Genomic DNA, 14,667 nt, shown 5'->3' on the forward strand with positions numbered 1-14,667 from the left:
GATAATATTAAACACAGGACTAATGCTCAGTGACTTCATGTATTGTCTTCTTTCAAATGATGCTTCTTTTTATAACAAAGCTTTGAGGATATGTATTAATTCAAGTGCATTTTGACAGAAAACCAGGGCAAAACTGACTGCATTTTATACCTGGGTGTTGTGTCCCTTTCTCCTATAGAGGAGTCAGAGACAGTATTTGAGCCCTTCTGGAAGGTGCAAGCTGCCTTAGGGGCTTGCAGGAACTGGCTTTGTAAAGCAGGTCAGCCTTTGGGTTTTTTCCCTTTTACTCAGTATCACCCTTGCTCACCAGGGCACCCAGAGCAGGTTATTGCTTCTGCCCTGTCCTCTTAACTGTCTTGAAGGATGATCTGGACTGACTCCCAGTTCTTCTTTTGCCAGGGTGGTGAAATCCAGGACTGTGGCTACGTGGACAGCGAAGGTGCCTACAGCGAGTCGGAGCTCTTTCCTGATGAGGACGCGATGACTCTGGCCCAGCAGGAGCTCCACCATGAGTCTGACATGGACAGTGCCATCGAGAGCGCCCAGAGCTCGGAGGCCTCCGACGTGTGCCGGAGCGAGGAGAAGGACGGTGTGCTCGCTGGCCTCTTTCTGCCTGGTGACAAGTGAGTGGGGGTTTTGCCCCTTGGCAGCCCTGTTTTGAGCCACGTACCAGAGGGGCAGGGATGAAGGAGCCTTTATGTGACCAATCCCTGCTGTGGGACGCTGAGGGTGCCTGAAGGATTTAGAATCTCAATATCCATTTGCAATGTAAGGGAGGTGGATGTCCAGGTCCTCTAAGTGGCTTAGACAGTCTTAGCCCTGGCTCCTTCTGGCACGTTCTGTGGTCACTCATGACACTTATACGTTGTGTATTGAAGTGTTGGGTCTCTCCAGAATGGATTGCTTCATAGCATTCCCCCAAACTTAGGGTCTTCTGTGTTCCCGTAACCTTTATATGCTGGAATTAAAACAAGTACTTCTTGCACAGCAGTGCAGTATGGGGAGTGCTGCTTTAGGCTTTTGTACATCTGGTTACCTGAAGATGTGGCTGCTGCAGATTTGCAACTCCATGCACCAAGCTAATCCTGTGTGTTTCTAACTTTCCATAACCTTTAGTGTGCAACGTTTAACACGGGGTGTCCTGGGCGTGTGTGTGTGTGTAACCATAAACACAAACATAGTTAACATAGTTTAACACAAAAGTGTCTCTCTAATCCTAGCTTGACTCTTCTCAGGTGTGTATCTGGGGTTGTTGGTAAAAGCTGACTAAGGGGAAAAGGACACAATTTGATTTAATCCTGCTTTGGAGTGAGTTAATGCAGGACCACAGGACAGAGCTCAGTTGGGCTTGCTTCATAAACCTCTGCCCTGTCTTCCCTATTTTCAGCTTGCCATCTTGATTTGTGTTTCTTGAGCTTCTGCCATGGCTAAAGCAATCCTCCTCCTTTCTCCTGGGCCTCCTCGGATGCTCTCTGTGCAGCCTCATTTTTTCCCTCCTGAATTTCTTGGCTAGCTGAGATCTGACCTTCTCCCATTTGCCCCAGCAATCCCAGAGACTTTTATCAAGATAATTCCAGTTTTCATCAGCTCTTTATCAAACTTCTGTCCTTGCCTTGCCACTCCCAGTTCTTCAAATCACCTGTCCTTGCAGTGACTGATGTGTACCCATAGCACGTTTGAAGGAGCAGCTTTCCTCCCAGCTCTGCTATTCAGGCTCTTGTGGAGGGGTTGGGGAGCTTTGGGCATCCTGTACGCTCCTTCAAGGGGGGCCAGGAACTACTGAGAGCTACTGTGCTCCTACTAATACATCATAGTTTATCCTCTGAGGCCTCCTCAGCTTTGGTAAATCTGGGAAAACACTTGGGAAGCTTCACGCTTTTGTTTTAAAAGACACAATAGAGATTTTTACCTTGGCCAAACCACCATACCTGCTTGCTGAAGAAGCAGCTGGGTTGTGTATCAGGTGTCAGCCCTCTGAAGTCCTGCTCTGAAGAACAGGAAATAGCTTTAGAAAACAAACAAAACACACCCAAAAAAACTGAAAGCTTCCTTCAGAAACTTACGACGGGGAAAACCAGCTGCTTTTAGCAACTCCTGGAGTTCCCAGCCTGTGGCTGGTTATGAGTTCAGGATCCACCCTCAGCTTGGACTGTTTCAGCTCAAGCAATTTAAAGTCTCCAAAATTTACAAGTAGCTACAAGGTAAAAGTTGCAAACAACATTAGCAGGTGGTCCAGCAGTGGTGACAGTTTGCAAAGCTGCCATGAGAGAAGCTTGGGCAATGCAGGAGGGATAATGGGCTACTGAATTCCAGCCTGTCGGCAACCGGTGACGTTCCGTGGGGACCAGTCATCTACCACCATCCCTTGTGGAAGTGTTGTGAGGAGCCTCTGCCTAAACTGACTTGGTATAACAACACTGAGATGCAAACAGCAGTTGCAGTGGCACAGATTATAGTCACCCCAAAATTTACCAGTACACAGTACATCTGTAGCACAGTAGCTCCTTATGAACAGATGTTAGTGAGATGTGTTGAGCTTCTTGCTAATCACCTCCCAGCCAAGGAGCTCTGTTAGATAAGTTTGATCTATTTCTAGTGTGAGTACTCCTATCTTCATGATCTTCATCCTTTAATAGTGTGCCAGGCTTGACTTGCCCTAATTTCTGTTAATGTGAATTAGATAAATGAGTTGCAGGTTATAAATGGATCTCATCAAAACAGGAGTAACAAAAGAGCATACAACTGAAACGCTGGCAGGCTTCCTCTTTACTAATTGCTTTTGGAGGAAAAGGATATGCAAATAATGCTTGCACCATCCTCCAAAGGAACACTGTTGAATCTCTTGTTTACAGCTCACAAGTGTAGTATTACAGGAAGAGGAATCTCCCTGTTTCCACAGGTGCAGGGCACAGTTAAGAGGCTCAAGGTAGACTCCAAAGAAACCTAGGAGGCAACATTGAGCTGCTAGAGAACATCATCAGCTGGGAGCTACTGTGCCATGGCTCAGCTAGTGGAGTTGAAGACAGAAGCAATGTGCACTGAAACAAAGGGAGCAAAATACTTAACCCAGCCTGCACAAAGTGTTGGCAGACTGAACGAGTACCTTCTCTGTGCTGCAGACAGGCCAGTGGGTTCTGCTTTGCAGTGGAATAGTAACGTGTTTGGGAAGTCCAGAGCTTCCCAGGGGAGCATGTGGTTCAGGCCTCAGCTGTGTGTTTTCTGCAGGGAGAACTTTGTAGGAACTCGTATGTGCATCTACTGGCTTGTCTCTTTCAATGCCTGACTGAGATGGGAGCTGAGCAGTCCTGTGTGAAATATCTGCCTCTGCCAGATAGCACACTGTGACTGCAGGGTGGCCTGGACTCTGGGTGATTCTCCTGAACCACCATGCACCCTCTACAGCAAATTTGCTCTGTCATATTAGGTTTGATGGGCTCAAAACTGCTCTGCCAGCTGCTTTCCTGTGGTGCCTGGCTCTGCTGATGTGCTTACCTACATGCCCTGTCTCTCTGGGGTCACAGGGTCCTGCCCTTCCCTACCTGTTTGGCATTATCCTATGTACTTCTCTGGCAGGGAAGCAGCTTTTTCTTGTGGTCTGTATCTCCTCTGAAACACACCCGATGTCACGATGGAAGGGAGGGCATGAACTTGGCCTTGTTAGGTCACATCAGTAGCTTTAGTGACTCTCTGACATGAGGGGAGCTGAAGTTTGTTTCTGACCACACAAAACAGAGTGGCCAGAACTGATGGAATGTGGGAGGGTTTATGGGGATTACTGGGAAACTCTGAATGTGGAACAGAACCTCTGTCTTGTATGTGTTGCTCTCCCTATCCCATGCGTTTTGGAGTTGTCTGCACAGTTCCTGCATTCAGAGCAGAAGTCCCATAAGCAATTGTCCTCATCACCTTGTGGAAATGATGACTGAGGATTGTCAAGGTGTGCTCTTTAAAGTGAAATGGTTGTTAATCCAAACCTCTCTCACAAGTAGCTTGTTCATAGATTCTCATGCTCTTGTCTTTCAAGGCCCTATGTCAAATGCACAGCAGGTGTGTTTAGCCCTGTAGTTTTTACCACAAAGTAAGTGGGTTGCCATTTCAAGTGAGGGGACAAGCTGTAAAGGTGGAAGATTCCATGTGAGGTGAGATGCTATCAAAGTCGGCCTTCGAGATGTTTTGACCTCTTGTTTCAGGTCAAGTCCTCACAACCCTTCTGCAGCATCTGACCTCTCAACTTATTCCACCGCCTCTCTGATCAGTAATGAAGAACAGTTTGAAGACTATGGGGAAGGAGATGATGTGGATTTTACTCCCAGTAGCCCATGCCCTGATGATGAGACCAGAACCAACACCTACTCTGACCTTGGCTCATCTGTATCGTCCAGGTTGCTCCTTATTAATTAACAAAATTTTTCAGTTTTGTTATTCTCTGAGGATGAGTGACCATACCAGAGTTGACACTAGTTGCCCAGACTTATATTAAAAGCAAAATGTTACCAGTTTGTTTTCTGCCCTCCAAGTGTCAGACCACATTTCTTATGAGTACAGTTGAAATGTTGTTTCTGATTAGGTACTGTTGAAATAACTGGGCTGTTTTGCTTGTAGAGGTTTCTTCCTATTGCAGACAGTAGACTTCACAGTTAGGAGCTAGTATGGGAAGTTACCTGCTGCAAGCTGGAAACCAGCTTAGTGCTGTGCACCAGCCCTGGTACAGTGGAGAGAGGGCCTGCAAGAGAGCTGTTTAGTGTTCTGATACTTCCTTACTAACCTGTAAGGTGAAGTGCTGTATACAGACAGGGGTTTGTTTGAGACAAGCATCCACGTTGACTTTGAATATCTTGGAGAACATAAACAAGTAGTTGCTCTCTGTTAGGAGCTGGAAATGCCACCAGTCTATCAGTTTCCTGCACGTGACCTCAGCCTCTGTAGCTCTCGCATCCTGTGACCAAGTCCATTGCGAATTTTAAAATCCTTCCCCAAGCAAGGGAATGGGTGAGCAGGGTTGGGAAGAGCTGAGTGTAAAGGTGCTCTAGGATTTGTCTCCTTGGATCAATAGCACATGAAGGTCTTGTTCCTCATTGCTAACACAGGAAAGCTCACTGCATCCCTTTGTTTTGCATGCACCCCCCACGTGCTACCCTCTGTTTCAAGCACTTCTGCAGTCCAGCCTCGCCACCTCTGTCATGCATGCAGAGCCAGCAACACTCTCCACTGCCCCTTCACGATGATGGCTTGTGTCTTTCATCCCCAGTTTCCTCAGGTTTATGCAGCACTCTTCATTCTCATTGCTGGGGCTATGTACACTTCATACCATGATTGGTCTCTTTTATTTGAGTTTATTTTCTCTTTATCATACCAAGAGCTACTGTTACCTCCTCTTCAGACCTGTGTCCACTTCTCCCTCCTTCCCCGTTCTAGGATTCCTTCCATCCTACAGTCTCAGGGGGTTTGTGTGACTTATTACCAGACCACTCTGGTTTTCATCTTCCTGTCTTTCTCTTTGAGAAGAGACTCTTCAGGTTGCATGCCAGGCTCTAGTGGGAAGATGGGCAAGGTGACAGGGAGATATTGCTGAGGTGGAACATACTGATGTAGCTGCTTTTGCTACATGCATCACCTGGATTCTGTATATTTCTGCTGTTCTTCCAGTCGCCCAAATTGCTTCCATCCACTGACACTTGGGACATGTCCTCTGTAAAGCTTCAGCTCAGACAGGCAGACTTGCCCTAAGACCTGCATTCTCCACCATCAGCTCTAAGTTAGTTAAGCTGTGGTTAGAGGTGTCTCCTTAAATCCCTCCTCTGGGATTCTGACACACGGACAGCTAAGAGGCAAACCTGTTGTGGGTTGGTTACCACAGCCAGTAACATCTCTCCTTTCCTGCAAACAGTGCTGGCCAAACACCACGAAAAATGAGGCATGTTTATAACAGCGAGTTACTGGATGTTTACTGCTCACAGTGCTGCAAAAAGATAAATCTGCTCAACGATTTGGAAGCCAGGCTGAAAAACTTGAAAGCAAACAGGTAAGCAGCCTATAGCACTGCTTTTAGCAATGCCCCCTTGAAATGGGACAGGCTAGCAGCAGGAGGAGAGGAAGAAAGAGCCCTCTCCTTCCCTGTATCCCACACTAGCTCACACGTGTGGTGTTCTTACAAAACAGTAAGAAATTCAGACCTGGACATCTAGCCTGAACCAAAATGCTGTTTTTCATTAGCTAGTAGGTATTTTTCTGGCTTAAGGTGGAGACAGCATTAATAAACTCAAATATTTTAATCAATAAACGCTTTGATTGCAGAATGAGAGTGATACTTTCAGGATTTTTTCCCAGGAAGTGGAGTCTGCTGTGCTGCTTAGTGCAGATCTGCAGTTAGCTACTGTTTTCTCCAGGTGGGAAGGAGTGATCTGGCAGATCCTTTGCTAATACATACAACCTTACATACCCCTCTCCTAAGGAGACTGGTCAACAGAGTTACTTCAGTCCTGTGGGATTTTTGTTGTCCTGGAGGGAATGTGGAAAAATGATGAATCCCATGACAGACGTTACTTTTGGGGTTCTTTTTTTCAGTTTTCTCCTTGCATTTCTCTCTCTGCCACTCCATCCATTTCTAAACTGTTCTGAGCACTTGAGAACAATTCAGCACTTCCAACAACCTCCTAGGGGTTTTTGAAGGAAATTATTTGGTGGGTTTCTAGCTCCCCCTAGAAACTGAATGTAAATCCTGCCTGTCTGAATAATCTTTGGCACAGGGCACACTGCAACTGCTTCTTCTCTTGATGACACGGCAGCATAGTACTTGACATGAGCAGTATTCCTGCCCCAGCAAGGAGTCTGCTAATGCCAAGACCATGATGGGCTGAGGCTTTGGTGATTTTAGGAGTGGGGCTCTGTAGCTGGCTGAAAGAGCGATGCTCTGACAGAGCTGTGTGTGTGCACAGAGAGATGCACCATCCTCTTCTCGAGAGGTGCAGCTGGATGTTTTGATTTGGTTCTAGTGCTGTTGTCTGGAGTCTGGTCCTTCATTTAGATAATACTAGTCTGGCTGCAAAAGGGCACTGTAAAAATGGAAAACATCTCACTGGGAAGCATTATGGAGAAGGATAAACTAACTGTTTATGAAGTCATCCAAAAACTGGGAATCCTGGATAAATGTCCATCACTAACTCAGTGTCCTTTTGTGCTGTTTCTAATGTTAGTTTAGCTCTGATTTACACTGACAAATCTCTGCTAAATATAACAGTATTTGCAAATTGACCTATTAATGATCACAGTAATTTGTGGTTCCACTCATTTTCACATTGTTGGTAACTGCAGCTTTTGATTAAATTGTCTAAGAATGTTGTTCAAAGAATCTTCTTTTTTACTTCACTAGAAGAGTCAATATTATGTTTCATTGTGCAATTCAGCTGGAGTTTAAGATTGAGTCTTAACACTGATGAAATAAGTGTTTAATTCTTATATCATTTCTTCTGTATCCGTGTAGCCCTAACAGGAAAATATCAAGCACGGCTTTTGGAAGGTAAGAGTATTCAACTTTTTTATATGTGTGGAATCAGCTGTAAACAATTCCATAAGGGGGTGTGGGAGGAGAGGGAAGAAGTAAGTTCAGGAAAACAAAACTGTGCCAATACAATTTTTCAGGAGAAGGGGCCTGTGTTAGGATAGGGATGTTATAGAATATAAAGGACACTGCTAGTCTTGGAGCAGGCCCCTGAACTTGGAAGAGCTCTGTTGATAACATAGATAGTTGCTTCCTTGTCTGCCAGCTTTCTTCTTTTATACTGCTGTTCCATCAGCCCAACTATTGCCTCTTTCACCCTCGTAGTGTGAGTCTTTTTGTTGTTGCCAAAACGCAAAGGAAAGCAAAAGCATCCCTTTAAAAAGGACATACCAAATTGTGACCTTCCTTTGACTGACTGAGCCATCCCTGGGCTGGGGAGGGCTCTAAGTTTCAAGAATATTTTCATTATCTCCAGTGTTATGTATTCTGACACTGCTCTGCAGTGGGAACTTGTTTTTCTGAAGTTCTTACTGTAGGAATTTTTCTAGTTGAACTGTACCAACAAGTGCACAATGGTGACCTTACTTTAAATTTCTAATGAGGCAAATGCAACTCTGTACAATGTGTCAGTAAGGCCAGGTAGTTTTTTAAACTATGTTAATGCTGGTGGCAGAGCCAATCAAAAGCAACAAAGAGCTCAAAGCCCAGAACTAAGGTCACTGATTGTGCTCACTATGTCTCCATTTAGCCACCAGTCTCTTGTAAGACTTGTGCTCTAACAGTTGTAATTGTCACTGAAATGATTGCACAGGTTTTAACATCAGATGTTCAGAGTGCAAAGCCAGGCTATAAGACAGTACCCAGGCTCCTTCTCCTCCATCCTCATCAAGGAAAATAATTATCCTCCTTATCTTTCAGACAACTCTTCCACAACAGTAACTTCAGCAGCAGTAATGGCAGCACAGAAGACCTGTTCAGAGACAGTATAGACTCCTGTGATAATGATATTACTGAAAAGGTGAGAAGCTGTGATTAATGTACCCAATAGAATCCTGCTGGAGACATGCGTCAGTTGATGGACCTCTCCTGCTCACAGTTACCAGTGATCTGAAGTAGCTCATTCAAAACGTCCGTGATATTCTGTTAATGTTATGTCTTTGCTTGACAAAAGCACAGGCACAGATCTAGGCATTGTGTTAGTACTTCTTCACTGTGTATTTGCACTGATCACCTTCAAGGAAGGTGCAGGGTCTGGGGAACTCAGCATTTCAGAGCTTAATTTTGCTGCTGGTTTTGCAGGGCAGTATGCCCCTTTTAAAATGGCAGCATAGGTAAATGCCAGTTAGGAACAGGGAAGGAGTGTATGAAGAGAGGCTCAAACTCTCAGTTCTTTTCCCCTTTCCCTTCCAGGTGACGTACCTAGAAAAAAAGGTGACAGAACTGGAAAATGATAGCCTGACAAATGGTGACCTGAAGAGCAAACTGAAACAAGAGAACACACAGCTAGTTCACAGGTAATAAAGCACAGAGCCAGTTCTCTTCATCCTATCAGAGCAAAGTTAGAACAAAGTTGCAGAGAAGGAACATCTCTGCCTGTAAAGTAGGACCAAGTGGGATACAGCTGCCTTACTGAATTTACAGAAGCCTTCCAAACAAGTTCCTTAGTACAGAGATGTTACTGACTTGTACAGAGCAAGCTCTCCTGTTACAAGAGAGATTACCACTGTTGTGTTTTTTTTCCTTGTGTGTAGCAAGAACAGGAGGTGGGGTCATAGTTCTGACTTCTTGAGACTGAGATGAAAGAATAACAGATTAACTGATAGTACTTAATTCTATGCTTATTGGGAAGATTAATACCAAGAGAGAGGTTAAATGCTGAGAGAACTTGCAAAGTAGAATGAAATAAAGGAGAGAGGAGGAAAGAGAGAGGCAATGAAGTCGTGTACTTTTTCTTTTTTAAAGTACTTGTGAAGTTGTTACTGAAATGAGATCTGGTTTCCTAGAGTTCATGAGCTAGAAGAACTACTGAAAGACCAAGAAACATCAGCAGAACAGACCCTGGAAGAAGAGATAAAGAGACATAGAGAAGCATATAGCAAGTATGAAAAAGAGAAAGGCACCGAAATCGAACTGCTAAATACAAGGTAACAGTGATCTCTGTGCCACCCAGAACAGAATACAAGTTCTTTTTTTCATTTTTACTTTGTGTGTAAATGTAGGCTGTTCACAACCAGACAGTGCACAGATGGCTACAAGTTAGTAGTTCTATAGAGTAGTTGTGCAGTTCTATGTCTAATGCCCAAAAAGCCTGGAGGATGCTTTACATTAATGCTTTAATCCACGTGGCCCATGTAGACAGCTTAGCTGGATATTTGGCATGGATTCAAGGAGGGAATTGTGACCAGCTGTAGCAAACACTGGTGTCTGCATTTGTTTCTTCCTACTTAGTTCTTTTTAGATACCTTTTAGTAGGAGCATAAGAATCTGAGGGCAGATTTTGCCCTAAAAACAAACAAAAAGCACCCAGTAGCTCAAGATCAAAAATGATAAGATTAGAAAGATTTTCTTGTTTGGTCTTTCTATCAAGTGCAGGTGAAATGGCTTTTTAGAGCATGCTGTTTTGCATGCCTGCATTCTTGAAGAGGTGTTTGCTGTAAGGTTTTTGGTTTTGACACAGGGTTCAGCAACTGGAAGAAGAAAATGGTGAGCTGAAAACTACTGTGACACGACTGAAATCACAAACGGAGAGATTAGATGAGGTAACAAAATTCCTGAGTACTTGAACAACTTAACAGCTGCTTGATTTGTATAAGAACAAATCATATAGCAATCGGCCCAGCTTCTTTAATGTGCCTTCCCTAAACAAGACTGTTAATGGAACTGGAACAGTGGTCACCTTTAGTGGGAGGAATGCCCCGAGACACACACCAGCTTATGACCAGCTGTGTCTGTAGATGAGTGCTGTAAGACTGAAGATGGCTCATGCAGCTGCAGGCTAGCTCTGAAGCCCCCCGTTTATTCTAGGAGAGGCAGCGCATGTCAGACAGATTGGAAGACACGAGTCTGAGACTGAAGGATGAGATGGATCTGTACAAGAGAATGATGGACAAGCTGCGGCAGAACAGGCTGGAATTTAACAAGGAGAGGGAAGCCACGCAGGAGGTAGGTGCCAAAAGGGATGTAAGACCAGGCAATTGCATCTCACCTGCATGGAAGCCCATCTGAAAGAGAATGGATGGACAGGATGAATGCTGAAAATACAACATCCAGTCCGTTGTTGGATCGTGTTTCTATGGGAGAGGTGGCCATAGGGTGATGAATGCTGCAAGAATACCTAATAAATGGCAATCTCTGACCCAAAGGGTTTACAACTCTTTGAGAACTTGCAGCCTTGAGTGCATGCCCTAACATTTCCTTTACTATTTTTGTAAGGGGAATTACGCCTTTCAGACACGAAGCTTAGGGGTCAGAGCCTCGTCCAGCTCTGAAGTGGTTTAAGTGACTTGTGCCTTCACAGAAGAGCAAGTGGCTGTATCATGGGATTACCAGCCTCCACGAGGCTGGTGGAGTGCTCGTGTCAGGGTGCAAGGTGCAGCACGGTGGCTGCTGCCAGGGAGGGCTGGTTGTGCAGGGACTGGAGAGCCATGGCCTGCCTGTGTGCCCGCAGCTCATCGAAGACTTGCGGAAGGAGCTGGAGCACTTGCAGCTGTACAAGTTGGAGTGTGAGCGTCCTGGGCGCGGGAGGAGCTCCTCGTCCAGCCTGAGCGAGTTCAACGCCAAGGCCAGAGAGGTAGAAATGGAGCACGAGATAAAGCGGCTGAAGCAGGTGAGCAGGGCAGGGCCTCCTGGCCCCTGTGAAGTGCATGGGACTGCTTTGAAAAATGTCTGCAGCTGCAGCCCCTAGCACACTGCCTTTAGAGTTCATCCCCAGCTTCTCACACCAGCACAAGACCTGCATTCCATCTGTCTAGGACTTCACTAGTGGTAACAGAGTGGCTGTTAGCTCGCAGCCTTACCGTATGTCATCCAAGCTACCTGTGATTTTGAAAATCTATTTATATTTAAATGAAACCTTGTAGGAAGAACTTAAAAGCAATGTCTTTTCATCCTTAAATAGGAGAATCAGAAACTTCGTGATCAAAATGATGATCTTAATGGACAGATCCTAAGTCTTAGTCTTTATGAAGCTAAAAATCTCTTTGCAACGCAAACAAAAGCCCAGTCACTGGCTGCTGAAATTGATTCTGCATCAAGAGATGAGGTAATGCACATTTTAAATCAAGTACTGCATCCAAAAATGTGTTTTTAAAATGTAATTAACTGTCAAGGTTGAGCTATCTGAACCTGACAAATGAACAACAGAAAAATCTGCTTTTCTAGGATTTCAGGAGTGTCAGAAGATTGCCTTAAATCTAGCAGTGTTTCTGGATGCTCCTGTTAACATAACTCTTATATTTGTCTCTCTCTCAAAAAATGGAATTATTAGAGTCTCAGTGAAGTGTTTTACAATGGATTTATTTTAACTTCTGTCTTACAGAGCACTGTGATATTATGACACTAATTTCATACAGAAATTACCAAAGATAGCTACTTAAATGTTTACTTTCTGTTCCAGATGTAGTTCTAAGTTACTTTGGTAACAAGCTCTCACTTAGATCTAAATTTTAGTTAATATATTCCCTGTAGCAGAGCTGAATTCTTGGAGAAAGTAGGTAGTGTGCAAGTAATAATCTGGTAATGTTTTGGAAGATACTATCAGAGTATTGGTATGTGGGCTGAGTCAAGCTGCTAGAGCTTCCTTTAAGCTCCAGGACAGATGGGGAGATCAGGCCAATGGATGTATAAGAGCTCCCAGGGAAAAAACATGTTAGTAATGAAGGAGATTAAAAGGAATTGTTTGCCTTTTATGCTTTATTTCTTCTGGACAGAGCTTCCCATTTCTCCTTCAAGAGGAGTCCTGAAACAGGACTAGTTTTTACCCAGTCTGTACTTGACTGACCCTGTTAGCTCCTGGGCAGTCTCTTGAAGTGAAGTGCATACTTGAGTTTCTTGCTGAACCAGAATACTGTGAAGAAAAGCTCTTTAATTGCTGAAACCTAATTAGGTAAAAGCAAATTGGGCCTTGGCTATTATCAAGAAAAATCCTTTTCTCCTTTTGAATCTCATGATTCTGGCTAATGCAAGGAATACCCAGCACTCACCCTCTAAAGGAGAAGTACCTTAAAACTCTGACCAGGCTTAGTAAACCTCACAGACCTGCATAAACTCTTCCCATTGTGCCATTTTTCCTGTACAATCAAATTGAAGGTAAGAAACTGCAGATTCAGGATGGGACTTTTATGAAGGCTGTTGAAGATGGACACCCAAATTACATTAGTTTTAGGAGGATCTGGGGCTTCTGGGCAGCTTTGTCAGTTTGACTTTTAAACATGTGGAGTATAAACAGAAAGCAGTCTTCACATTTGGAGGGTTTGAGAGGCCTTTCACAGCTCAAAGGTCTAGTGAATAATATAGAACAGAGAATATTCCATGAATTATTCTTGAGGGGTATGTAACTGTGGTGTTTTGGGATTTTTGGTAGTATTTTTTGAGAGGGAGAGTATGCACATAATCTAGAGGCAGCCCACATTGTTCCCTGTGCAAAACACTGAAATCCTTGTTCTGTGCAGCAGCCTCTCACCCAAAGTGCTTTAGATTTCAGTAGATATAAAAAAAATTGAGTATCACGAAGCTCTTGCACTGGGGTGAGAAGCTCATCCACTGTGTAGATGCAGGGTGGATTGGTGTGTTAGACAGGGAATTTGTTTCAAATGACCCGCCAAAAGATCTCTGGTGATGACTGTTCACCACCTTCCTCAGCAGTAAAGATCTTTATCATACAGAGCACTTCTAATAGAGATACAGGTTGCAGCTAGAGGTAGACTACCTATCATAAGCAGGAATTAGTCTATCACCTGTCTGAATTTTTTGCTATTGTGTAAATTAGTGACAGTATTTCAAGAGTAACTTGGAAATGTTGTGTTTCAGCTCATGGAAGCCCTTAAAGAACAAGAAGAGATAAACTACAGATTACGACAGTATATGGACAAGATAATTTTGGCAATCTTAGATCACAACCCATCTATCTTGGAAATAAAGAACTGAAGAAAGTATGAGAAGGAAAAGCAGCAACTGCCTGATATTTCTGCACATGCCACTGGATCTAAGCAACACTCTGATACTGTAAATTACTCTCTAAATATATATATATATATATACACTACGTGTGAGTGTGGGTGCGCGGGTGTGTTTATATGATGTTTGGTACACTGTTATTTGTCATTGAATTGGCTTGGTTAGACTTTTTCCATGCACTTTCAATACCTGTGATGAGATGGATACTGTATATTAATGTAATAACAATATAACTGGATCGTGCTGTTTTAGATACTGGACAAAATGATTCTACCTCTAGTTGTAAAGGTAAAACAGACAATGGAAACATATGGATGTGGCCCTAACTTTAGGAGCAGGAATTGTTCTTTCGTTCTTCCAGGAATTTGGGTAACAAAAACCAATTAGCATACCCAGGTTCAGTTCCTGACTGGTGCTGACTCTGTAATTTCCTATTTGATTTAGCTTCGGTACTTAAACCACACATTAGAGGGAAAAAAAATAAACAAACTTTGGGGGAAAGGACAGACACAGTAAAAGGGAAGAAGAGGAAGACATTGCAGAATGTTGCTGTTTGTGAAAAATCACCATCCATCTGTTTGCCACTGTCAGCACAAAGTGCGTTTCATGTCAGGTCACTTTGGAGCCTGCTTTGGGCTGCTCTGAGCCAGCCTGCTCGAGCGTGTGGGTACATGTCCCTTTGTATGCCAGGGTCCCTGTAGCATTGAGGCTAGGAAACTCTTCAAATCTATCCCCCTATTTTCAGGGGTTATCATGGGCCTTTAAGATGGGTTCTGGGATCCTGCCCCTTCCCGTCACCCTTCGTTTTAATGGTTTCACTGAAGGAACACATTCCAGTTCTTACAAAAAAAAAAAAATTTTTTTAAAAATTAAAAGAACATTTGCACGAAATAGCTCACTGCAGAGGGAGGAGCAGCAGCCCTTGACATTATGTGTTGAGTTGCTTTCCCACACCACACACTGCACTCCGTTGAGCCTGTTTTGTGGGCAGGCTG

At 43.9% G+C, this 14,667-nt stretch overlaps 1 protein-coding gene across 1 annotated transcript; it reads left to right on the forward strand.

The window, feature by feature from the left end:
- The first annotated feature begins 363 nt into the window (after positions 1–363).
- RAB11FIP4 (RAB11 family interacting protein 4 (class II)) lies at positions 364–14,112 on the forward strand. Its single transcript, XM_008938606.1, has 12 exons — positions 364–623; positions 4,191–4,382; positions 5,888–6,022; positions 7,481–7,516; positions 8,417–8,516; positions 8,909–9,012; positions 9,502–9,642; positions 10,176–10,257; positions 10,523–10,660; positions 11,166–11,324; positions 11,616–11,759; positions 13,526–14,112. Exons 1-12 carry the CDS (start codon positions 364–366, stop codon positions 13,640–13,642), a joined length of 1,608 nt encoding a protein of 535 aa, XP_008936854.1. The 3' UTR covers positions 13,643–14,112.
- The last annotated feature ends 555 nt before the right edge of the window (positions 14,113–14,667 follow it).

This window comes from Merops nubicus, unplaced genomic scaffold, assembly GCF_000691845.1.
Source record: "Merops nubicus isolate BGI_N331 unplaced genomic scaffold, ASM69184v1 scaffold32560, whole genome shotgun sequence".
Taxonomy (NCBI): domain Eukaryota; kingdom Metazoa; phylum Chordata; class Aves; order Coraciiformes; family Meropidae; genus Merops; species Merops nubicus.